Genomic DNA, 22,510 nt, shown 5'->3' with positions numbered 1-22,510 from the left:
GGACAAGGGTGAACAGACAATGGATGGATGGATGGGTTTTTGTGTACACCATAACAGGTTTTAATTTTCTATTCAATGTGACACTTGGGCAAAGGGATGCTTTAGAAGGACATTACCATATTTTCTCTGCTTTGAGGAATATGCAGGAAATGCTCTCTGTGCAGCTGGTGCAGAGAGGCAAATGCTCCTGGAAAGCTCCCATTTTTCTCTGGACTGGAGCTGAGCCAACGGGACCTGTCCTGTTCACCGAAGGAGATCTGCCTAACTGTGTGTGAAGACCATCAAGGCAGCAGCCAGTGGACTGTTTGTGCTTCTTTAAAGTTAATCTGCATGTGGCCAATGGCTATTAGCCAGTCACATTTATGCAAACAGCTACTAGAAGTGACAGTGCGAGGAAGAGGCGAGTTTGAGAAATGCAACATTACAAGCGGAAACCTCTGCACTAGCGGTTGTTCTCAAAAGCAAATCTACTCTGAATTTTTATGATAAATACTTTATATTATTACCCAGACCTTGTTGTTGCAACACACTAAACTCCTCTTTGTGCAATAATCCTCATTCTGGAGTGTGTTTTCAAGCACACTACTTTTGTAAGATGTTTATACCAGGATTTTGTAAGTCATTTTATTTTGTTAGCAATGCATCGTACATTTCAACACACTATTTTGTATCGAGATGAGTAAAATAAGCAAAAAGATTTTTAAAAATAGCGAGCCTTCTATATCAAATTACATTGTCCAAGCCCACCTGATATTGTGAATCTTTACATAAAAAACATATAAAACACATCCTTCATTGTAACTGACACACAAACATATTTCATCCCCCCAAAAAATAGTCTGTTCAACATGACTATCATACTGACAATTCCACTTTCTTTTTTTTTATGACTTTAAAATGTGTTACAGCAAAGTAAGAAAGAAATCGGTGCAAACTTCAGAGCAGTTCTCACTTATTATGCAAATGAACATGAATGAGCGGGGACAAGGATAAGGAGGTGATGAAAAGCTCCGAGGATTAAATAACGGTGGCGTAACAGCTCTCGCAGTGGACCTTTTTCTTGTGCAGGAACATACTGTGGAGAAGGTCTCCCATTGGCCTACTGCACACATCACACTGTGAATAAAAAAAAAAAAAAGAGCATAATCTTAGGCGATGTTCCAAGGAAAATTACCTCTTCATACTGTTTAACAAATCTTTAACAGTGAATGAAAGCATTTAAGCCTTAAAAACCAGTTGAAGACATTCATGTGTTGGAACGCAGCATGAAAAATATTCAAAGAAACCATTTTATTGGAATGAAAACATTTGTCAAAAATGCAATTCATATTGCGCAACACCTCCAGATAAATTCATCTTTAATACCACACTGACATTGTTTGAAAAATAAAACTTTTTGCATAATTAAGTGTGGAAACATGTTAAGAAATAATAAGTTTTGGGGGGTTTTTTGTACAAAGTCAGAGTCATATTTGTTGGCACTCCTGCTGGTAAAACTCTGTGCAACTCAGCTTTTGTCAATACACAGCACTTACTCTTTTCTAACACTCGGAGCAAATAAAGAGGGATCTTTGACCATTTCTCTGTGACCAAACATATTAGATGGTTCTAACTTATCCTTTATTTTCAACGCATAAGTTCTCTACAGAATTTCGTCTGGGGTCTGGGATGGCCATGGTAAATGGTTCATTTAGTGTCTAGTGAACAATTTCTGTGTTGCTTTGGCCGTATTTTGCTGAAAGATGGTCTTTAAAAGAGTTCGAGTTCATGATGCTTTGAACTGTAACAATGTTAGCTGGGCCTTTGCAAGAGAAACAAACCCACAGCACCAGAGATCCTCCACCATGCTTTACAGTGTGGAGGAGGTGCTTTTGAACAGAGTTATTGTTTATTTCAGCCTAGACCCAACTTGAATATTTGTTGCTGCAAAGCTCGTAGTGTATTTTTTAGTTTCTTCAAACCAGAAGATACACTCCATTTAATGTCCCAGAAGAGATTAGCAAACTCTGCCTGTTTGTAATTGTAATGGTGGGAAGGTAAATGTGTCTTTCCGGTAACCAGTTTGCTTCTAGATAGCATCTAGTGGTTGCTATGGAGACCTGGAGGCCTCAAGGTGTCACTCTTTGCTGCACCCTGGTGGGCAATAGCTAATAGAAATGAAACTGCATCATAGTACCTCAAGGAAGCAGGAAGTCGTCATTGCTCATTACAATTTATGGTTGCATAGATCAAGTTAGAAAAGCAAAGTTACACTTATTTTATAGGAGTTGTTATGAGTTGCCAATAATGTGACCTAAGGCATCTGCTCACACTAAAGGTTGGATTTTTATATATTTTCCAAACTACTGCAATAAAAGATGAATTAATATCAACGACTTTACACATCTTTACCGGGAATGTCAATAGGTCCAGAGAGTGCTATTAAAAAATCCACAAATGGAGGCCATTTACCTTGAAGCACTCAGGGTGGCAGTTAATATTGAGGTGCTCGATGCTGATCTTGGCATCGTTGCCCACCTGCTTTCCGCAGTACGTGCAGGTGGACGACAGGGAGACCCTGGAGGGAAACAGCGATTAGAACAATTTAGGCTGATCTCCTTTAATACGTGTAAATAATCCTCTGATGTCAATTCCCCATTCAGTCCCTGAAATTAGCTGAACGAGATGGCTTCCTGGAATTTCTGCCCCGCCGCTCACACACGTCTCATTGCGTCAGAAGTGGAAAAATAAACAGGCAGGAGGAGACGGACCTTTAGCTTAAACTGGATTTTGTCTCAGTGCGTGGATTAAGTGATGTAGGGGTTACCGAGAGGTTGCTGTTAAGTAACATGACGCTCTGTTTGAACAAGATCAGCCAGAGTGGCCTCATGTAAAGAAAAGCAAACACGCTCAAAGGTGAAAACAAGCAGCTTGAAGCACTTAAAAAGAGAGTTTTAGAGTTGCAAGTGGCATATTGAGGTAGAGAAGGAGAAGTATAGCAATTGAAGTGTGAAATAAATGCACTCTTAGGTAAATATGTAAAATTCTCACAAAAACTCAGCATACAGTGAATCTCACAAATGTAGACAACGCCTGTAAAAAACAATGGCTTTCTTACAAAAAAATGAGACCATGATGGATAATTTCCACCTTTAACCTGACATTAATCCTGTACAATTCAACTTAAAAACAAGCAAAGCTGTTAGGGAGTTAATGTATATAAAAACAATAGCTGCAATGCCATGAGTGTGGAAGTGTGCACACCATTAAACTAGTACTTTGTTAGAGCATCTTTTGAGTCAACTAAACTACTAAAAGTCAATTAATTGACAGCATATGAAATGCTTCGAGAGACGGATATTAAATATTCATTAGCACTTCATAACTGTAAGTGCTGTACACAATTCTGTAAAATATCTACATGTGGGCATTTTTATTTTTTGGAGTGCATCACATGGAGACAAACATGCTGTTATTGTGTGTTGATAATTCTAGTTAATACCAAAACAAATAGCATTTCCTTCTCTTTACAGACTTGCAAAAAGAAAGCTCTCAACCCGGTATGACATTATTCTTCACTCCTACTTCCGAGACAAATCTGACACAGTTTTGTTCAATAGTATGTATATAAAATGCTGTGGGATTTTATTTTTCTTTCTGCAAACTATGGCTTTACCTAAAGGAGGCAAATAAATGTCAGGATAAACCTACTAGGCTAAGTGTACTTTATCTCATTTGAATTGAGCAGAAAATATGTCACGTTAGAGGTGGAAAAAGTTTGGAAATGAATTATGACGGTTTATGTTCAATTTTAACAGGGATGTGTGTATAGACCCCCTCTACACTCTCAAGTCTTGGTGCATGAAAAAGGTTTATGTGCCAGAGTTTTACCTAGTGTAGCTGGAGGGGCTGCTGTACGAGTAACTGATGGAGCTTGATGCAAAATCATCTGACCTACAGGTAAAGAACAAAATGTACCATCATCTAAGCAACATTGATTAATGTTTTTATATGACTGCTTCAACAAATCAACAAATAATCGGTCTTACCCATTGAGTGGGTCGCTGAGATTGAGCAAATGCTCACTTGCGTCGACGTACTCCTTCACATACACAAAAGGCCTAAAGCAGAAAGTAACTTAATGTGGGTGCAAATTTTAACTTCAAGTTAAGCTTCCACTCGGGAGAGATGCTCACTTTTTGCTTTCTGGTTCCGGTTCCGGTGTTGGGACCCGTCGCTCTTCCACTACCACAGCTGGCCTGCAGACGGAGAGCACAAACCTTCGTGTCATCTTTCACACACAGATGACAGGAGCGTGAAGGGTTATGGGACCCATCATAAGACGGGGTCCTTCACCTTTTTTTTTTCCCCACCACTGCCTGTTAATGACAGTCATTCATTGGGCTCAGATTTGACAGTATGACGACTCCAATGCATGTCACCAATTTGACATGTGGTGGCCCGATGATTAGAGAGAGGGAGCCAAATGAGGGCAGACTGAAAGGCAATGGGAATGCCGCTCTGATTGTAGAATGTCATAAATAGAGCTGATAGATCTGTTAAAACAGGACTTGCAGGTACGTGTATAGCCTGAGTAAAGTGTTCAGGGTCTGCGTTCCCACAGGGATTTAGCGCAAATCAATTTAGATTAAACAGCTGTGTTACCAAAATCAATGGAAGTAGGAGAACACAAGCAGGAATCTTAAATAGACCACAGTGCCAGGAAAATTCATAGTTCTTGAAAGCCTTCACATTTTGTCATAATACAACCCCAAACCTTAGTGGGATATTTGTGTGGAATATGGGAGGTCAAATAGAGGTAAGAACAACCCACATTTTTACAAAAATTTGTAGATAAAACTTGAAAAATGTGTAATTCCTTGGTTGTGGGAATGTCTGCCAGCTATTCAAGTCTGGAGACTAACGTTCTTCTTCGAGTGAGACAGGATGAAGAGCTTCTGTCAACAGGTATGTTCAAGATTTGCTTGTGGTTCTCAGTTAGATTAAGGTCTGAACTTTTTAACAACCCTGTCAGCAGTGCAGAACAAAATGCAGCATGTTCAATGTTTAGCATGATGTTATATTATTGTATTGAAGCATTATCCTTGACTTGTCTGCCGTGTTACTTGGTTGTCATGACGCTGTTTGTTCATCGATGTTCTCTAAATAACTAATGAGGCTTTAACAGCACAACTGTACCTATCTATGCTAAGAGAAAATAATGAAAATTATGCACTCCGATAAGATTATCTCTAATGGGAATTGATTGCTCTAGATTGGAGCAAAAATACAGCTGAATAAAAAATAAAATACCGTTCTTCCTCCTCTACTTCCTCCTCATCACCATCTCCCGTCCCAGTGGAGATGGTATAAACAGTGGGGGACGTCCATTTATCCCAAGGGGAGTCATTCTCAGTGGACCTGAAGCACAAACAAGCATGTAACAGTAACATGAGCGGATGGTGTATTCACACTGTACATTTATTAAAAAGCAGAGTTGCTGGAGGCTAGACATGTTTGCAACAGCTGTGAGGGGAAGGTAGTAACAAATATCTGACCTATTTTCATCAGCATCAGTGCCCAATAACTTCCACCTCAGAGAGTAAATGCTGTAAAAGCCCAGCTCCTCCACCGTAGTGAAAGGAAACGAGGTTACGGGGATAAAAGGAGCCAATGTGCACCTGGAGCTCCTAATAAAGCGACAACTTACTTTCTCTCAAACATGATCACTGTCTGCTGATCTCCAGCCTTGTCGTCTGTCTTGGCTTCTTGGCTGAGATGGGGAGACAGACAGACATTGAAAGGCTTTTAGCTGGTAATGGACACAGATCAAAGGGGAGAATAAATGAAGAATAGTGGAGCGTGAGCTGCGCGCAAAACAAAAAAGTGTGTTCACCTCTCCACCGTGCTTGTCTCATGAGGGATTTCCCATGTGGTGGTCCAGGAACCGTCAGAGCTGGAGAAAATATTTAATATTAAAAATAAGTCTTAGGTCTGCACTTTGAGGAGTTTTTTTTTAACACATGAACATGAATGTGTTCATGTGTTAACACATTCATGCTCATGTGTACATGAACATGAATGTGTTCATGTGTTAACACATTCATGTTCATGTGTACATGAACATGAACATGTACAGGGTGTACATCATGTGCTTTGATGTACGCCCTTGTATTGCAGCTCTAGCTGCCTGGTTGGGGTGATTGTCTTGTTGGAGAGTGAAACTCCAACCTCAATGCATTTGCAGTTTTTATTTCCTGGATTATCTTTGACCATCTTTCTGTAATCGCTCATCTGCTTCCTTGTTGAAAACAGTATTTCCACACCATGATGGTGCCACCATCATGTTTCACAGTGTGGATTGTGTTCAAGAAGATGTGTGTAGTGTCATTTTTTTCACCGTAGTGTTCAATTCTGCTTTGACATTATTCTATTACCTCACTTATGCAAAATTCTACCCTTGATTTTCCCTTGGTTGTCATAAGGTTGTTTGTTCATCAGTGTTCTTAAAGTAACCTCTGAGGCTTTAACGGAACAGGAGTAGTTATACTAAAATGAAATTATAAAAGTTATTCTGTGTGAATTATTAGATTGCATCTAATTGAAATTAATTACGCTTGATTTTATTCAGGGCCAGCAGAATAAAATGGGGGAGAAAACTGCCGAAAGCAAATCACCTGTTCCAGATTTTTATTTGTCAGGAATTTCCAAAACTATGTATGAGTTTGCCACAAAATTATGGGGTACTTTGTGTTGGACTACCTACCACATAAAATTTAAATAATTTGTGGTTATAATATAACCAAAAAACATGATCAAGTTAAACAAGTACTTTTGCAAGTCACTAAAGCTGAATTCAGATCTTTAATTCAATTTGGATTCCTTAACTTAATTACATAACGTATTCCAGCTGAGGTACAGCAAATCAGGCCTGCATGCAGCATCACATGCTAAGAATTTAGATAGAAATAAAAGACACAAAGATCTCTGTCTCTATTCACCAGGTTTTCACTGTTTTGATATATGAAGAAACGTTACCTTGCTTTCAGGTGTGTTTTAAGGTTCAGTTATTGATATACATTGAATTTTGAGATACTGCTTCAAAACGGGGCTTTAATGTGTTCTCTCTTATTTCAATCTTAATAAACATACCTTTCTTCATCTTTGTCCTCATCCTCTTCTGTCATCTCATCTTCCTGTTCTTCCTTAGACTCCTCTTCCTCTTCTACTTTCTCCTTTTCCTCCTTATCCTCTTTTTTCTCTTCTACTTTCTGATCTTCCTCCTCATCCTCTTTTACTTTCTCCTCCTCCTTATCATCCTCTTCCTCGTCTACTTTCCCCTGCTCATTCTCCTCTTCTTCTACTTTCTCCTCTTCCTCTTGTACTTTGTCCTCCTCCTCATTCTCCTCATCCTCTTCTACTTTCTCCTCCTCTTCTACCTTCTCCTCCTCTTCATTCTCCTCTTCCTTTTGTAGTTTGTCCTCCTCTTCATTCTCCTCATCCTCTTCTACTTTCTCCTCCTCCTCATTCTCCTCTTCCTTTTGTACTTTGTCCTCCTCCTCCTCCTCCTCCTCATTATCCTCTTCCCCTTCTTCTTTCTCCTCCTGGAGAAAGAAGAGATGGAGTTGTTTCTCCACCACATTGATCAGCTCTTCCTCTTCTACTTTCTCCTCTTCCCCCGCATTGTTCTTAGGCTCCTCTTTGCTTGGAATTATCTTCAAGATAACTTGTTCAACTCCCACTGGTGTTATGGTCCTGGAACACAAACAAGGATGTAAAAGTAACATGAGTTGGTGGCATATTCACTCTGTACATTTATTTTAAAAAAAGCAGAGCAGAGTTACTGGAGGCTGGACCTCTTTGTCACAGCTATGAAGGGAATGTAGTAACAAATATCTGACTTATTTTCATCATCAACTATGCCCAATAACTTCCAACTCAGAGAATAAATAGTAAAAAAAAAAAGAAAAAATTGTAATATAAACAAGGTTAAAGGGGGAAAAATTGTCTATATGCAACTGAGGTTCTTTATAAATTACTCACGGTTTCGCTTCGTTGGGACATGAGCAGAGTATTTCTGGTACTGCTACACTGAAAAAAGGAAACAGACATACATTGAAAGATTTTTTTGATGGTATTGAACACAAAATAATGGAGCAAGTGTCTTTGCATCAGAAAGTTCCAGAAGCAGAACATTTAGAGAATTGTTGATATAAGCAAAATCGGACAACAGTGGACAGAGAACAAGTGCTGGTGGCTTCTCCCGCTGCTCTGCATTTACGTCTAGAGTCAGGACCTGGGCATGAAAAGGCTTCAAACCCAACCTATAACTTTTATCAAAAAATATATGCTTTTTTTACAAATTTGTTAAAACTGTTACATGTTGTGAAAGTATAGTGTGAGACAGTTGATCTGTTGAAAAAGTCGAGCTCCTCTGTCTTCCCCCAGTGCTCCCAGTGCTAACTGCAGAATTACACCACTCTGTCACAAATAACCAACCAGAGTCAGGAGCAGTGTCTTAGCGCTGTCAATCAAGCTTGTGTGCACGCCGCTCACATCCTGCCCCTTGCTCTCTGCTAAGTTACAGTTGGTTCACCACAACAGAGCCTGAAATGACTGCTCAGACTAGTTAGCATGGCCACTGATGACGACGCATAAACTGTTATCATGGAACAGTAAGTTGTTTCTCCACCACATTGAGCAGCACATACACAAGGTTGACTGGCAGTGCTAAGACAAACCTCCTGGTTCAGATTCATTGTTTTTTACTGGGAACGGTGTATTTCTGCAGATGACAACAGTAAAAGTGAGAAAAGATGAAGGAGATTGATTTTTTTCACAGATTATCTGTCATGACATAATGACAGTTTTTTAAAAATATGTAAAAAAGTGTTTTTTTTTACTAAAGTTAGATACATGAAGCTATAAAGGGATCGTTCAGAATTGCTCATGTTCTGTTTTAAGGCTGTACACAATTATCATTGTAGGTGTAGTAACTTTCTGGGTGTTTTTTTTAATATAAATTAAGATTATTTGGTCAATCAGAATAAAGGCAACACCAATCTGAAAGGCACCAAGACGTCTACCATCTCAAAACAAGTTCAACAAACAATACTTGATCAACCTCTAAACCATCAGAAAGTTTGCACTGGGGATAACAGGCGATGGAGGTAGGAAGTAATGATTTTCCTGTGTGAAAAAAATTTATAGAGAATAAAAAGTATTATTGGATAGTTAAGAAAACTTCAAAATTGTCAATTTTAACTTCTGATTTAACAGGCCACATTCAATTAAGTCACAACTTTTAAGTATGCCCTGCCAATTAAAAAGGATGTTTTTGTTCTATTTTGTGTGTGTGTCTCAAGATGGTGATGCTCAAAGAAATTGTAATTTTAGACTGGGACGTATGTTAAAATATTTCACAGTCACTGTTTTAGATCAGTTCCTGGAGCTAAATATCTGCTCCTTTCCTCTTCCATTGTTCAGCCACAGACATATTACACGGTCATAAACCTTTTGGCATCGTTATTGTTACTGCTCATGCAACACACAACTCTACAGAAAACAATAGAGAGAAAGCAAAACTACACAAATGGATAATAAATGCATATTGGGCATGTCCTCTATATTACAATAAATGGAGTCATTGATTATTTATTATAGAGCTGCAGGTGAAGCTTCAACTTTTAATAATAGGGGGGAAAAAAGATTATTTTCCTTGTGTTAATGCTATAATCTGCTGACTAAATTGCACCTTACCACTGACACAATAAAAGGCTAAACCATACAAAAATGTTGTAAGTGAAATAACAGATAGATATGAAGAGTTAATTCAATAAAAAATAATCCATCAGAGCACAAGACAGCCAAAGCTGAAGTCTTCAGATGTTCATCTTCATACTTTTACTGGTCCAAAACTGACAGATAATTAAAGCCAAAAACAAAAACAAAAAAATGGAAAACACAAGTAATAAATAATGATATTGAACATTTACTGGTAATCAAGCACTTCTGGACTTGGACATTCCCTCGTCTCCTCTGTTGCTGCTGAACTGAAAGACAAAATGTAAAATAGACAAGGGTTACCCACTGCTAATGGAGCATATTAATGGTGGAAGCTGTGGTGAATATACTGTATGTGCAGCACTTCAGAGTGATTGGTGCCAATTGTGAATAACGATGATTACATTAGGAGCAGCAGATGCAGCAAAGAAGACATTGTGAGGAAGCAACATGATAGTGTCAGAGCAACAAGCAGAGGTTAGAGGAGGAGAAAGAGGGAGGGATTTGGAAAATCTTTCCTGTACCTGTTGATGGAAACATCAGCGGAGGGCTCAAACAGGTCAGGGGGGCTGCAATAGGAGGAAAGTGGCTCATAATCAGAAACTGCTGCATTATGCATGCCGAGATGCTATCTGGCTGGCTGGAAGACAGTCACAGCGCCAAACCAATATGATTACCTGTTATGGGATGCAGTCCCTATCGGATTTGGATCAAACGGATCAGCCGAGCTGAAAAACAATTTTACACTGATTTCACTCTCAATTGTCAGCACGGCCCTGTCTGGTGTCTGAGGAATTCTGATCGCATTGACTCATAATGGAAAGATTCAATGCAGCTTGAATGGTAAACAGAAATAGAGAGCGGACACAGGGCCAAACTCAATCGGAATCAGAATCAGGGGTGTCTTTACCAAATGGAAATACTTCATTCAAATTTATACTACCCACTTCAGCAATGTGAGAAAGTGAGATATTTCTCACTAAGTGTTCTGGTATACTATCTTGTATAAATATTCAGTAAACATCTGCATTTTTGTCATTTTCCAACAGCAAACTTCTGCAATGTATTATATTGACATTGTATGTCATACACTAAGACTATACCTATATATATGTATCTATATATATCTATCTATATATATATATAAAGTATATATATTTTATGTGAAGAATCTGAAAAGTGTGGCATGCATTTGTGTTCATCATCCTCTGATTTAATACTTTGTAGAATAATATTTCTACCACCTTTACACATCTAGATACAATTTTTACCAAATGTTTTTGCCAAATTGCTCTTTTTCAGATTTGATTGACTGTCTATGCTCCTACTGAAGTAACATATCCCCACAGCATGATGCTGCCTAACTTAGCTGACTTGAGCTAAGTTGCTCCTGAATGTGGGTAGTTGCCCTGGACTTTATTTAAGAGTGTTAGGGTAAAGGAGGCTAATGATTTTATCTGTTTCACAATTATACTCTACGTACTTTGTGTTTGTCTATCACATCAATTTCTGATGAATTATGAAAAGTTCAAGGGGTGAATAAAATTGTTCTCTTGGCTTGGTGATAGGAAGACAGAATCATAGAAGACAGAGAGGAATGTATGGCAAGATGGGAACAAAAAAACAGGGCAAGTAAAGGTTACTGTTGCTGTTCTCATACACTATTTACAGTGTTACTCCATTAGGAAAGCTTGAAATCCACTGAACTATTTAACAAGCATGGAGACTGTCTGAATATGTTTTTTTTCCTTCTTTTTTCCATGAGCGCTCTTTGTCAGGAATAACCACAGCTTTGGTCGTTACAGTGTTGTGACTGTGGGGCCAACGCTGCAGACAGAGTTGGTATAAATCATTACGTTGCATATCGTGCTTCTTCGAGGGAGCAGCTCTGCACAGATAGATAATTGTTTAAGAGCAGCCTGTCATCTCCCGCTACCTTTGTGTTTCCACGTTTGTCTCATCCGTCTGCTTCTCCTCCTCCTGCTGCTGCATGCTGAGGCTGGTGGAAAGACAAAAACAAAAGCAGAAATACTAATCAGCACGGAGTGCTCTTTTCTATTTCCAGACGCGTGTGTAGATAAAAATGAAGGCTTTTAAAGTTTCAAAGTCGTTTCATTCAGGAATCGGAGGCTGTTTGGTTCTGCCACGGAGCAGTGGATTAATCTTCGGGTTTGTGATAAAAATGAATCTCATAAATCAGGGTTGCTTGTCTCCTTTATGTGTGGTAATAAAAAGAAACTACTGACACAAGAGGAGGGCAAAGATGGGAAGAGTGAGCTGTCACATCGGGCTTTTCTCACCTGCATGGTTCTGTGTTCACTATAATGACACACAGCCACGAGATTCAGGGTGTCAGAGGTCTGTGGAGGACTAGACTCACTATGCAGGCATTACACAGAAAAGTCCAAAGTGGGGAAGAGTTTTAGAACTTTATCGAGGTGAGTTAGGGTGATGCTTTGCTAGTTGCTAACAAAGCAACTACAGATTTACAACTGAGGAGAAACTAATTCTTCAAATGAGCACGGATTAGCAGTTTGAGGGGATAAAGAGCCTTTTCCTGTACCTGCCAAGTCCAGTGAGTAGATCCTGACTCCAGCGTCCCGGGCTGGATGGAACAGGCTCCGCTGGTTCTTCTGGACTGCAGAAGCAGAAAGCAAGAAGTTGATGAACAAAGAGGGGTTTAGGGATTCAGATTGGGGGTGTTTATAGCTCATACAGGCAATTTGAGACAGATGAGAGACTTTATGTGAAGTCCAACAGTGCCACCTTATGGATAACATTCAAAAATTCTTCTTAATTGCAAAATGAGAAAGAATATTTTTTAACGAACCCATCACTGAAACCCAGGAGATCGCCTGTTATTGGTTTGCCATCTCTGGGTGCTGTATCTGGCTCCTGTTCAACACTGCAGAGAGGAAGAGGCAGAACAAAAAAGAACAAACAGATCAGCATGTTATTAAAGCACCTGGTTTGGCAAAAAAGCCCAGAAACATCTCTTTATTAAATATGTTTGTACTGCGTTTAATCAAATGTAATTTAGGACAGTCATGTCTCATGTTTAAGGCACCAAAAATGGAGACGTGTGTTCTGTAATTACTCTGAAGTGAACACAGTGGAAATCAGAGCACATTTGTGTTCCTGCCAGCCACGCTACAACACAAGTGAGGCGGTTATTGATTTTGTTTACCTGTCCTCTGGGGTGGGACTGTCCATCGGGCTTTCTTCTTCCTCTGCCAGCTCTTGCTTGTTGTTTTCAGCGCTGCAAGGAGAACAAAGTCACGATCAAATAGTGTAGTGTTGGGGCCTTTGGGCAACAATGTTAAACTGAGAGAGTCTTATTTTTTTTGTCTGATAATGTGTAGGACTTGCTTTTGTATTGTTTTTCAGTAAATACCTGCTAGGGTTTGTGTCCAAAGAAATGAGGGTGTCGGACAAGGCCGCAATTGTGTCAATACTGGAGCTGTGGACGTAGATACGTGCAAAAAAGATGAAATATAGGTTAATTTCCATTCAAAAATGTGAAAGAATAAGGCATACACAAACTTGAAATCACATCGAGCGCAGTAGATGTGATTGCAATAATAAAAACAGTAATAAAAGAGGGACAAATTTCACAAATGTTTTAAGAAATGTTGCATTAGATAACCCTTTTTTATGCACTTGATATGTTAAAACTAACAAAAACTGATCACAATTAGATGTTTCTCTACTTTTCCAGCTAATGCATGAGATGCTGAGACAATCACATTTAGTTCTGAGGACAAGGGCTCAGAACTGAAGACCACTTTGGGCTGAAGAGATTAACTACTGAGCTCTACTAAGAAATAGAGAAAGAAAGGGAAGGATTTTCATTTTTCTTTTTTTCTTGCCAGTTCAACAAAAGTTTATGTTTTTCTGCAAACGTTCTCTGGGATCCAGCAAAAAGTTTAATGTAAGAGTGCGGGCTTCCCTATAGCCTGCAACCAGAAACTTGGATCTTAAATAACTTAAATAAAATTGCTCTTGCTAAGGTTGTGTCATCACACTCAATTGGATAAGGAGGAAGATTTTTCAACATTTTATGTTTACTAGCCAACAGTTTTGCCTTATTTAAGGTCATCAGTAAACATGAAAAATGAAACGAGACTCACGCTGTCTGTGGTTTGGGTGCAGGAGCAGAGGCAGCAGATGTGGGAGAAACAGCAGGGGATGGTTCCACCGTGCTGTCGGCATCATCAAAAATCTCCACCCTGCATGCATACACACAGAGAGACGTGTAAATAATAAAATGTAGAAATTTGAGAAGAAGCTTTGTTTCTTTTTGGCTCCAGAATCAAATATAAAGAAACTCAAACCTTTTAGCCACAAATGAAGGACTGCTGGTGGCCAAAGAAGTGTCAGGTGGTGAATCTTTAGTCCTGAAGATTTTAGAAACAAACGCTTAGAATAAATAAGATTTCTACAAAGCAAATTGGGATGGATTGGAAACATAACCACTTCCAAAATTAGGTTAAAGTTCATTATACCCATTAGAGATATGACATAAATGATACATACTCATATAACTTAGCAGCAGACATAACATAGGATCTCTTTCTCTCTGCTTTTGTCTTCATAACATGTAGGGCGGCCTCCGTCCTGCACAGTAAAACGAAGTGATATTACTCAGAATGTTTTTTTGTTGGGTTTTTTTTTCTGGGCACATGGCTTCTCAGTGGGAGCGGAGTCTCACCGTCTCTCCTGCTCCTCAAAGCTGAGCTGGCCCTCGGGGTTCTCTGAAGTGTTCCTCACAATGTGAGGGGCTCTACAGAGCAGAAGCACAAACACAAACCGCATGAAAAACATAACATTCTCAGCGAGATGCAGGCAATTATCTGGAAGTCTTATTCGTACACTTACATCCTCTTGTAGGTCTCTGAAGGCCTTTTAGTGAATGTTTTTGGTATGCTGAGAAAAAAAAAAATAATAATAATAATTTACATGCAAAAATGTGGTTTTCAGATCTCACTGTGCAATTAAACCTGCTGTTTTCAAAGGGAAGATGCTTTTACCTTGTGCCATTATATGATGGAGTTGAAACAGGCGTTTCTAGTTTAGTAAAAACACCCCTGAAGGTAAAAGGAACAAAGAATGTTATTAACATTATTTTTGCCACATCCCAACATTAATTAGATTATTACTAAAAACAAATATATTTGAAGGTAGATGGCTTGCATTTGTAATAAAACAGTGGGCCTCCACCAACTTGGAGTCTGACACCTCAACCATTCTTCCTCCAGACTCTGGGACTTTGAATTCCAATAAAAATAGAAAACTTAATTTAGAAGAGGACACTTTAAGTTCTCTTTTACCCTTAGCTCATCTAAGGTACATATGTAGTTTTTAATTTAGGATTTTCTTAACTTAAGAAATGTAGAGCTTGTAGTCCATAACCTGGACCATTTCTCTACCACGTTTTCCCTCCATTCAACTTTCCATTAATTTAATTAGTTTCTTAAGCAGTGACCTCTTGCGACCTACTCCAACAACAGTGTATACCATAACATTTCTGTTCTGTTCTTTTTTAATTAGTTTTAAATGTATAATTCTGGAAATAATGAATCCGTATGAGATACATTTGTTTTTAATTATTCAACTGACATAAGTAACATTTTCAATTGTATTCTCATGTTTTGAGTCTACTTTTGATTAAGATAAAAAAACTAAAAACTTTGATTTCATTTTTGACCTTTTTTCTTTTCTGTTTTTTTTAAAGAAATGGATCACAGTGAGTGTCTCTCCTACCTGATCAAATATCCTTGTGTTGCTGGTTTACTGAAAATCAAGACAGGAATTTCATCAAATAAAAGTGACAATTTTTAAAGTAAACCTGCAACTTTATTCACAGTTTTACCTCTCAGTGTCAGACTTTACTGGTGGCGGCGTGGACATTACTGGTGAGGAAACTGGGCTTGTTTCAATGGGAGTTCCGTTCAAACGCCTGTCTCTAACTTCTGCCAACCTGCACAGATTGCACAGAGAATTTAGTTGTGTCTCTTCGAGTGACTGGGCAGCTGATGAGATGGACGGGACTCTTTGAAGACATGTGCTTTACCATGGCTTTTCCTCCTCCTGAGTTTCAGCCTGAGGTTCATCTTGGCGCTGCAGCCAGCTGCCGTCTCCCTTCAGCTTTGTTCGTACTTTGATGGTGCGAAGCACAGATGCTCGGTCTCCCTCTGGGACACAAACAGGAGCAACACACGTTGCAAAGTGTGTTATTGTTATTACACTTTAAAAGTGGTGAGCTTATGAACATGAGATAAACGAGGTTAATTACAAATGCAAATCCTAAAACTGATTATTAGTTTAAACCTAAGTTCCAAAAGTAAATGAATTTTTTTTTATTTCAACTTAGGGATCTTAAAGAGTAGCTTGAATTTAACAGATTTTGAAAACAATTCAAAATGGAAAAGACAAGAGAGCATTCAAGTTTCCTGGAGTATATGTTTGTTGATGTTTGTTAATAAACTTGAAGGATTCAAATATATCTTGCTACCAAGGACAGAAAGGAGCGTGGTAAGAGAGGTAACAAAAAAATCTTTAAAGCACCCTTAAAGCACTCTTTTGCAGCAGAGAAGTGCTGCAAAGAGTTTGGCTTTATACACAATTTTACGGGGAGTTCCATCAGCGCTGTATATTAGTCCGAATTGTGACTCGAAAAACAAATTCATTAACTATGGCTGCCAAGCACAGAAAATATTAAAGTTTCAGGAAACTATTTTTCAGTCCTTTTCACAGTTTGCTCTCATTAAACTAGTGGCACAAATAAAAATAAAATAAATTATCTATTTGTGAATATGTTAGTTTAGTGCTTAATCACATAAAATAGAGTGAAATAGAATATACTTATCTTGTATTTCTAGTTTTGGTTAGTGCAACAATTAGGAAATCCCAATGGTTTTCCAACAAGCAGTGAGACTACACTCAGGTCAGGGGTGACTCCATTCCCAGGTCCAAGCTCCAATTTCCAAAATGCATTAAACATCTATTTTGAGCAATATATCACCGCCTTGCTTGCATAATTATGTTGTTAATCATTCCTAGTTTGTCATTTTCTTTAGCTGACCAATCAAAATAGGCCCTTCCTTCCAGGAAATAGTTTATAAAAGACAAATGACAGAACAGAAAGGTTTAAACAAAGTTATAAGTGGAATGTCTACCACTGTCCTTTTCAGCTTGACCCACCATTACAATTATCCCATCATACAGAGTGGCAGACGTCTCACTGTAGTTTTGACATAGATAGATGTTAAAGTGGCAAGATTACCTTTAAGTTTAAATGTTTCAAGGTCACACTTCAAATAAAGGGTTACAACATTAGCAAAGTAAAACAATGGCTTCTTCTTTTGTTCTGAAAATGTATGGCCTTAATAACTGTTTTGAGAAGTTTGATGTTTTGTGGCATGATAAAATGGTTGCTATTGTAAAGCTGTGGAGTAAATAACACTGCATGCTACTTTCTGGTGTAAAATGAACAACTGCAGGGAAGCTGCTTATGAAAAAAGGAAACAGTGAAAGAGAAAATGGGAATTCAGCCAAAATGTGACTATGGGCGATGACTTAATGAGCAATTAATATATTAAACCTATTAACATTTAGTGTCAATTTATTGATTTTCAAACTACATTCATGTTCATGTTGAAAGTCAAAAAACTATAGGCCCTTTAAACCTTTAGGGACAAGTGAAGGGGTGTAGCCCTCATATTATTTTACAGGGTACATGAATTCTTAATATGCTAAATCATAACAGCTCAGTATAGAGGGATGATAACATCAGCTATTATTGTAAGAAGTACATGGTATCATAATTAGATCACATTAATTAGTCTTCTCACCGCTTGACATGTTTCTTCTGGTGGGGTCTCTGTGCTTTCCCCTACAGGCAACCTGAAAAATACATCAGTAAGAAACCTCTTGAAGAGAAAGTGTGTGATCAGCAAACAACTCCTTATCTTAGAATTAGCATATTTTCAAATGGTTGTTCCTATGGTATGTTCCCTCTCCAAAAGCCTGTCAGAAATTCCTCATTCTCATCCTTCAAGCATGCAGGTCAACCTGTCCTGCCACATTTCAAGAGAAAAATACTTCAATTGCCTACATAACAATTGAAACACACAAATAACCATCTTCTTACATCAGCAGCTCGGAGTAACGTCTCATTTCATTAAAGATGGATTATGGTTGCTTATTTCCAAATTAGTCGATCCCACAATTTATTTAGGATCAGAAAAAAAAGTTGATCTGAGGTAAAATTCCTTGGGTATTATTACAAAAAAACCCCGAAAACACAGTTCAGTGACTGTTTCCTTATCTCGAAGCAGGCCACAGTTTATGCAAAACTGAAAGGGGGGGGTGGGATTTTTCAAAAATGGGAATGCAAATATTAACAGCTAAAATGCCTTAGGTTTTTAATTTAGCCCTTACAGAGCAACATCCCTCAGATAAATGTATCAGAGGGACGTTGTCCTGAATAAAAAGTGACTCTAAATGGAGAAGGGATTTTTATTCTGGCAGTACACACACATGATAAATCATTAATGAAACACAGCAGCTTTTAAAGGAAAGCGTTAAAGACGAGAGTCAACTGAGCTGACATGTAAAAATAAGTGGGCAAACAGTGATAATCATCAGTTTAAGCAGGCAAACATTCCCTCCATGTGACGAATCCACCTTCTGATGACAAAAATTGTTAAGATTATCTGTTAAATAACATTATAAACAAGCCAGATAGTTCATAGTGAGAGTACATACCTGTCCAACCCTTATGTCCAACAGGGCACTCTTCACACAGCTGAGTGTAGCCGAAGTGAGCAGTAGAAAACTCTTTCGTCCCTGACAGGTGTCTCAGCAAACTAGCAAACAGGTACGGGCGTGAGCTCTAACAAGCCCAGCCAGTCGAGGAAGGTGGATGTGGGGTGGAGCAGTGCGTGTGGGAGCGTGCAGGCGTGTGTGTGTGTGTGTGTGTGTGTGGTAGAGGTTGCTAAGAACTGATTTTCTTTGTTTACCACATCTGTGCTTTGTTCTAGAAAGTCAGCAAGCATGTACCTGTCGCGCAGGTGGATGATGATCAGTTCGTCATCATGAGCAAAAGGCAACAGGGAACAAGAGGAGGATGAGGACAAGGTGCAGAGCGTGCCACACATAAATGAGGCGGGTGGCAGCCGCGTCTCCTGTGGGGAATGCTCGTGTCACGCTCAGTGGGCAGGAAAAGCCGGGAAGCAAACACACATCATTAAAACAAAATCAAGAACAGCGCGAAGAGCTGAGCCGAGAAAACAAAAACATTAAGACTTGATTTATGGTGACATCTTCTGTAACATCTTGAACTCCTGTTTTATATTTAAAACACAAACCCTGAAGGTTCTTTTTTGGCATTTTGCTCTGGGATTGTAAAGGTCAGGCTTTGATAGTGGGCCACAGAGCGTATTGTAAACAGACTGTTTACTCAGACTGACTGACTGACTGAGTTGATGTTTGTTTAAGAGAAAGGCAAGAAAAATGAGTTCACGTTTTCTGCAAATGTCATGCAATTTCTTCAACAGATGAAAACAGCCACAGCATGAAAATCAGCAAAATCCCCGCCAGTAAGCGGCCAAGATAAACAACATCCCATTAGATCCATATTTTCACAAAACCTTCTGAAATCAGAGCGGAGCTCTTCGCGGATTTCACAACGTGTCACAGAAACGGGGCGGGAAGAGGAGATTTTATCCGAGAGCCAAGGTTTCACTCTGGTTAGCAGAGTATCTAAGTGGATTATCCTCCTTCTTTCCTTTAAACACCAAACCAGTCAGACGGCCTTGGCCTTCAGCTCTGACTTCACCAATGAATCATTAGGGTGCTGCTGGCACAAAATTAAAATGAGAATGCAAAGTATCTGAACTTAACCCCCACCTCTGTTTCACCACACCAACAACTGGAATTGCAACAATGTCGCAGCTGAAGTGATCGGAAACCTGTGTAGTAAGTGGAGCATGTGACTCGGGTTTTCAATCACAACGAGGATCCCCGCTGATTGTGACTTGATCGTTTTCAGGCTTCATGCCTTCGCAACGATCAGAAAGTCAGAGTATACAGACAACTGCTGTGTCCTTTCATTACCCCATTATCTATTGTGTTCAGTTAAATTCCTTAAATAGTTTTCTGTCACTTTGTTTGTCACGTGAAAACACATCCTAGCGGAGGAAGTATGAGAGTGGAATGTATTTGTTGTTTTCTTTGGAATGCCAGGGTTTGTTGAGTTTGGATAAATCTGTGGTCAAAATCGACATTGACTCGACATGATCAGTTCTTCTTCTGCAGTTTAAGCTTTAACTCAATTTGTTTTTTGTTTTTTTTGTCCTCCCTTTTTATTCTTATTTGACTATGATTTGTCATTTTTGTGGTGCGGCCGGGTTCATTGTCCTGGAGTGACACAGCAGCAGCAATGCTCGGGTCAGTTGCAGAATTCAAAATAAAAAGCAGCTGTAGTTGTATCAACATAATTATCAGTGTTACTTCATCTGTCTGCGATTTTAATAGTTTGCTCTCCTTGCCCTTAGAAACATTCACATTTCTATGAAGTTCCTGTTCAGTCTGAATGTAACCATTCTTCTTTTTCCACTCCCAGAATGATGAAATACAGGATATACAGGAGCCTCTTTGAGCCTTTTCACCCTTAGTAAAGATATCATAGCAGAATAAGTTCACGTAGAAAAGTGCAATTATTTAAAGTGGGGAAAAAATTCCCTTTTTTTTTTTTTAAACAAAATCAGTTGTTTTGTAAAAAGCTCCTTTGCTTCGAGTCCCGGGTATTGTGTTAAACTTTTGCCTTCAAATATTCTATAACATTTAATCTAGGCAGACAAATATAGCCATGGAAAAAGGTTGGTTTATGTCTGCTGAATCACTTCTGTTTCGATTTGATTCTAGATCTTGGTCACTGTCCTGATGAAAAATATGAGAACTTATTTTAGTTGGGTTTCAGATTCTCCACCAGACTGAAACTTCTCCACACCTTTAGTGAGTACCACCTTGTGATCTATGATGCATTTCAAAAAACACACCTCTAATATTTTGAACCAGACAATTCACACCAACACTGTCTGTTCGACGGCCAATTCTCCAAGGTGTGGCACTGAGTCATCTTACAAAATCACTCGTCCAGTTGAAGCTCAGTAGCATTTAACAAACGCCACACGTCCATGTTGGTGATCTTAGGACAGAAAAAACTCTTCCTTGTCATACTTCCGACACATTGTCTAGTCTTTACCATTTTGTATAACAGCTCAAAGAAATGGCCTGATCACATTTAAAAAGTCAAGTTTACATCACAAAAATGCTTCAGTTAATCAATCTGATTTCTTTTTCATGAAAGAAAGGAAGAAATATTTTATTGAAAATTTTCAACATGAGATTTTTCTGCTGTAACTAAAGAAAGATATCATTTTAAGATACATTTATAAAACAGGCATTTTACAAGGTAATCCTATTCTTGTTTCCATTTCTTAAATCTTAAAATCACCCAGAAAGCTATTCTTGAACGTAATGGAAAAGGTTCTTTTTCCCCCCTAAATTTTTAGAATAACTTTAAAGTCTCCAATATTGAGCCGCAGATGTTTTAACGGTGAGATATTCATTTCCCGGTTCCATCCGACTTCACTTGTGACCTTTAAGTTACATAGCACAATATTTGAATTAGATATCTCCACAAAAAAGTTATTAGCTTCTCTGCAAATATGTCCATAGATTCTCAATGAAGTCTTGTTCTATGAAGTAAACTGTGAAAAAAGACATGGGAGCTACTTTAGTGTTTACACAGAGGTGGATTAAAAGCTGCTGGTTCTAGCTTTATACCCCAACAAAATGTCTGATAAACAAACTGGATTAATAGGAGAGAAAAAAATTAAAGATGAAGAGTAGGTGTTGGTTATACACACAAGCAACATAATCTGTAAAAGGTGATTAAAGAAAAGTTTTTGGTATTGCAGTAGCTGTATCATCTTTGGTTATATGTGCATTATACGGTTTGCCTCACCTGAAATACATGAATCTTACCTTTCCAACAACATAAACTACAACTGGGCAAGATGGATATCAAATCTCATATTTTGTGGAATCCAATGAAGAATTTTTATCATTATGCTAGTATAATAATAAATGACTGAGGTCTAAGAAGCACAAATACTGAAAATAGCGTTTCTCTGTTAATACACAAGAAGCATTTACTACACTTTAAAATAAACAAGGTGGTGCAACTCTGCTATTAAAACATTATACAGAGATGAATATGTTCAGTAATATTTTAAAACACAAGGGCAGCACTTATGTAAATATTGCCTTTGCTATTCCTTGCAGAGCACAAGCAGCAACCCAAATTGTATCTATTTTTGCGAACACCTTTGATTTGGGTTTATCGTTATAATTCCAGGAACACTTATCAGGAACGCCCACCAGAAGTGCTGCAGTGCGTCACATGAATTAACGAGCATCCAGTGGGGACTTGACAAGTCATTGGACACATTGTACTGGTGTGTGCCGAGGAAAAGACAGATAACTGGACTTCAGGTGTGGTTAGTTTTAGAAGAAGGCTCCACAACTCTTTTTATAAAAATGGTTTAAGAAGAATCAGGTGAGCCTTGGAACGCCAAAAGCAGCTGGTCTGAGTTAATGTTTTGAATTCCTCAGATATATGATTTACAATGTTATTAAACCTACTAATAGCTGTGTGAAAAACCGGTAATGCTTCATT

General features: G+C 38.6%; 1 protein-coding gene across 1 annotated transcript; it reads right to left on the bottom strand.

Moving 5' to 3' along the window:
* Window positions 1–602: 602 nt before the first annotated feature.
* Window positions 603–18,686, bottom strand: znf185 (zinc finger protein 185 with LIM domain). The gene is made up of 30 exons (XM_028008943.1): window positions 18,532–18,686; window positions 17,616–17,667; window positions 15,836–15,956; window positions 15,635–15,742; window positions 15,526–15,555; window positions 14,793–14,849; window positions 14,641–14,688; window positions 14,474–14,545; window positions 14,299–14,379; window positions 14,097–14,159; window positions 13,893–13,991; window positions 13,157–13,222; window positions 12,950–13,021; window positions 12,593–12,667; window positions 12,326–12,400; window positions 11,699–11,761; window positions 10,440–10,490; window positions 10,287–10,331; window positions 9,975–10,031; window positions 8,023–8,070; window positions 7,566–7,734; window positions 7,132–7,511; window positions 5,876–5,935; window positions 5,690–5,752; window positions 5,293–5,400; window positions 4,176–4,238; window positions 4,029–4,100; window positions 3,871–3,933; window positions 2,452–2,557; window positions 603–1,116 (listed from the first exon to the last, which is right to left on the bottom strand). The coding sequence occupies exons 2-30, from the start codon at window positions 17,623–17,625 to the stop codon at window positions 1,018–1,020; spliced, it is 2,424 nt and encodes an 807-aa protein (XP_027864744.1). The 5' UTR covers window positions 17,626–17,667; window positions 18,532–18,686; the 3' UTR covers window positions 603–1,017.
* Window positions 18,687–22,510: the final 3,824 nt, after the last annotated feature.

Source organism: Xiphophorus couchianus, chromosome 23, assembly GCF_001444195.1.
Source record: "Xiphophorus couchianus chromosome 23, X_couchianus-1.0, whole genome shotgun sequence".
Taxonomy (NCBI): Eukaryota; Metazoa; Chordata; class Actinopteri; order Cyprinodontiformes; family Poeciliidae; genus Xiphophorus; species Xiphophorus couchianus.
Note: the sequence above shows the minus strand (reverse complement) of the source record. Positions and strands in the feature narration are given on the sequence as shown.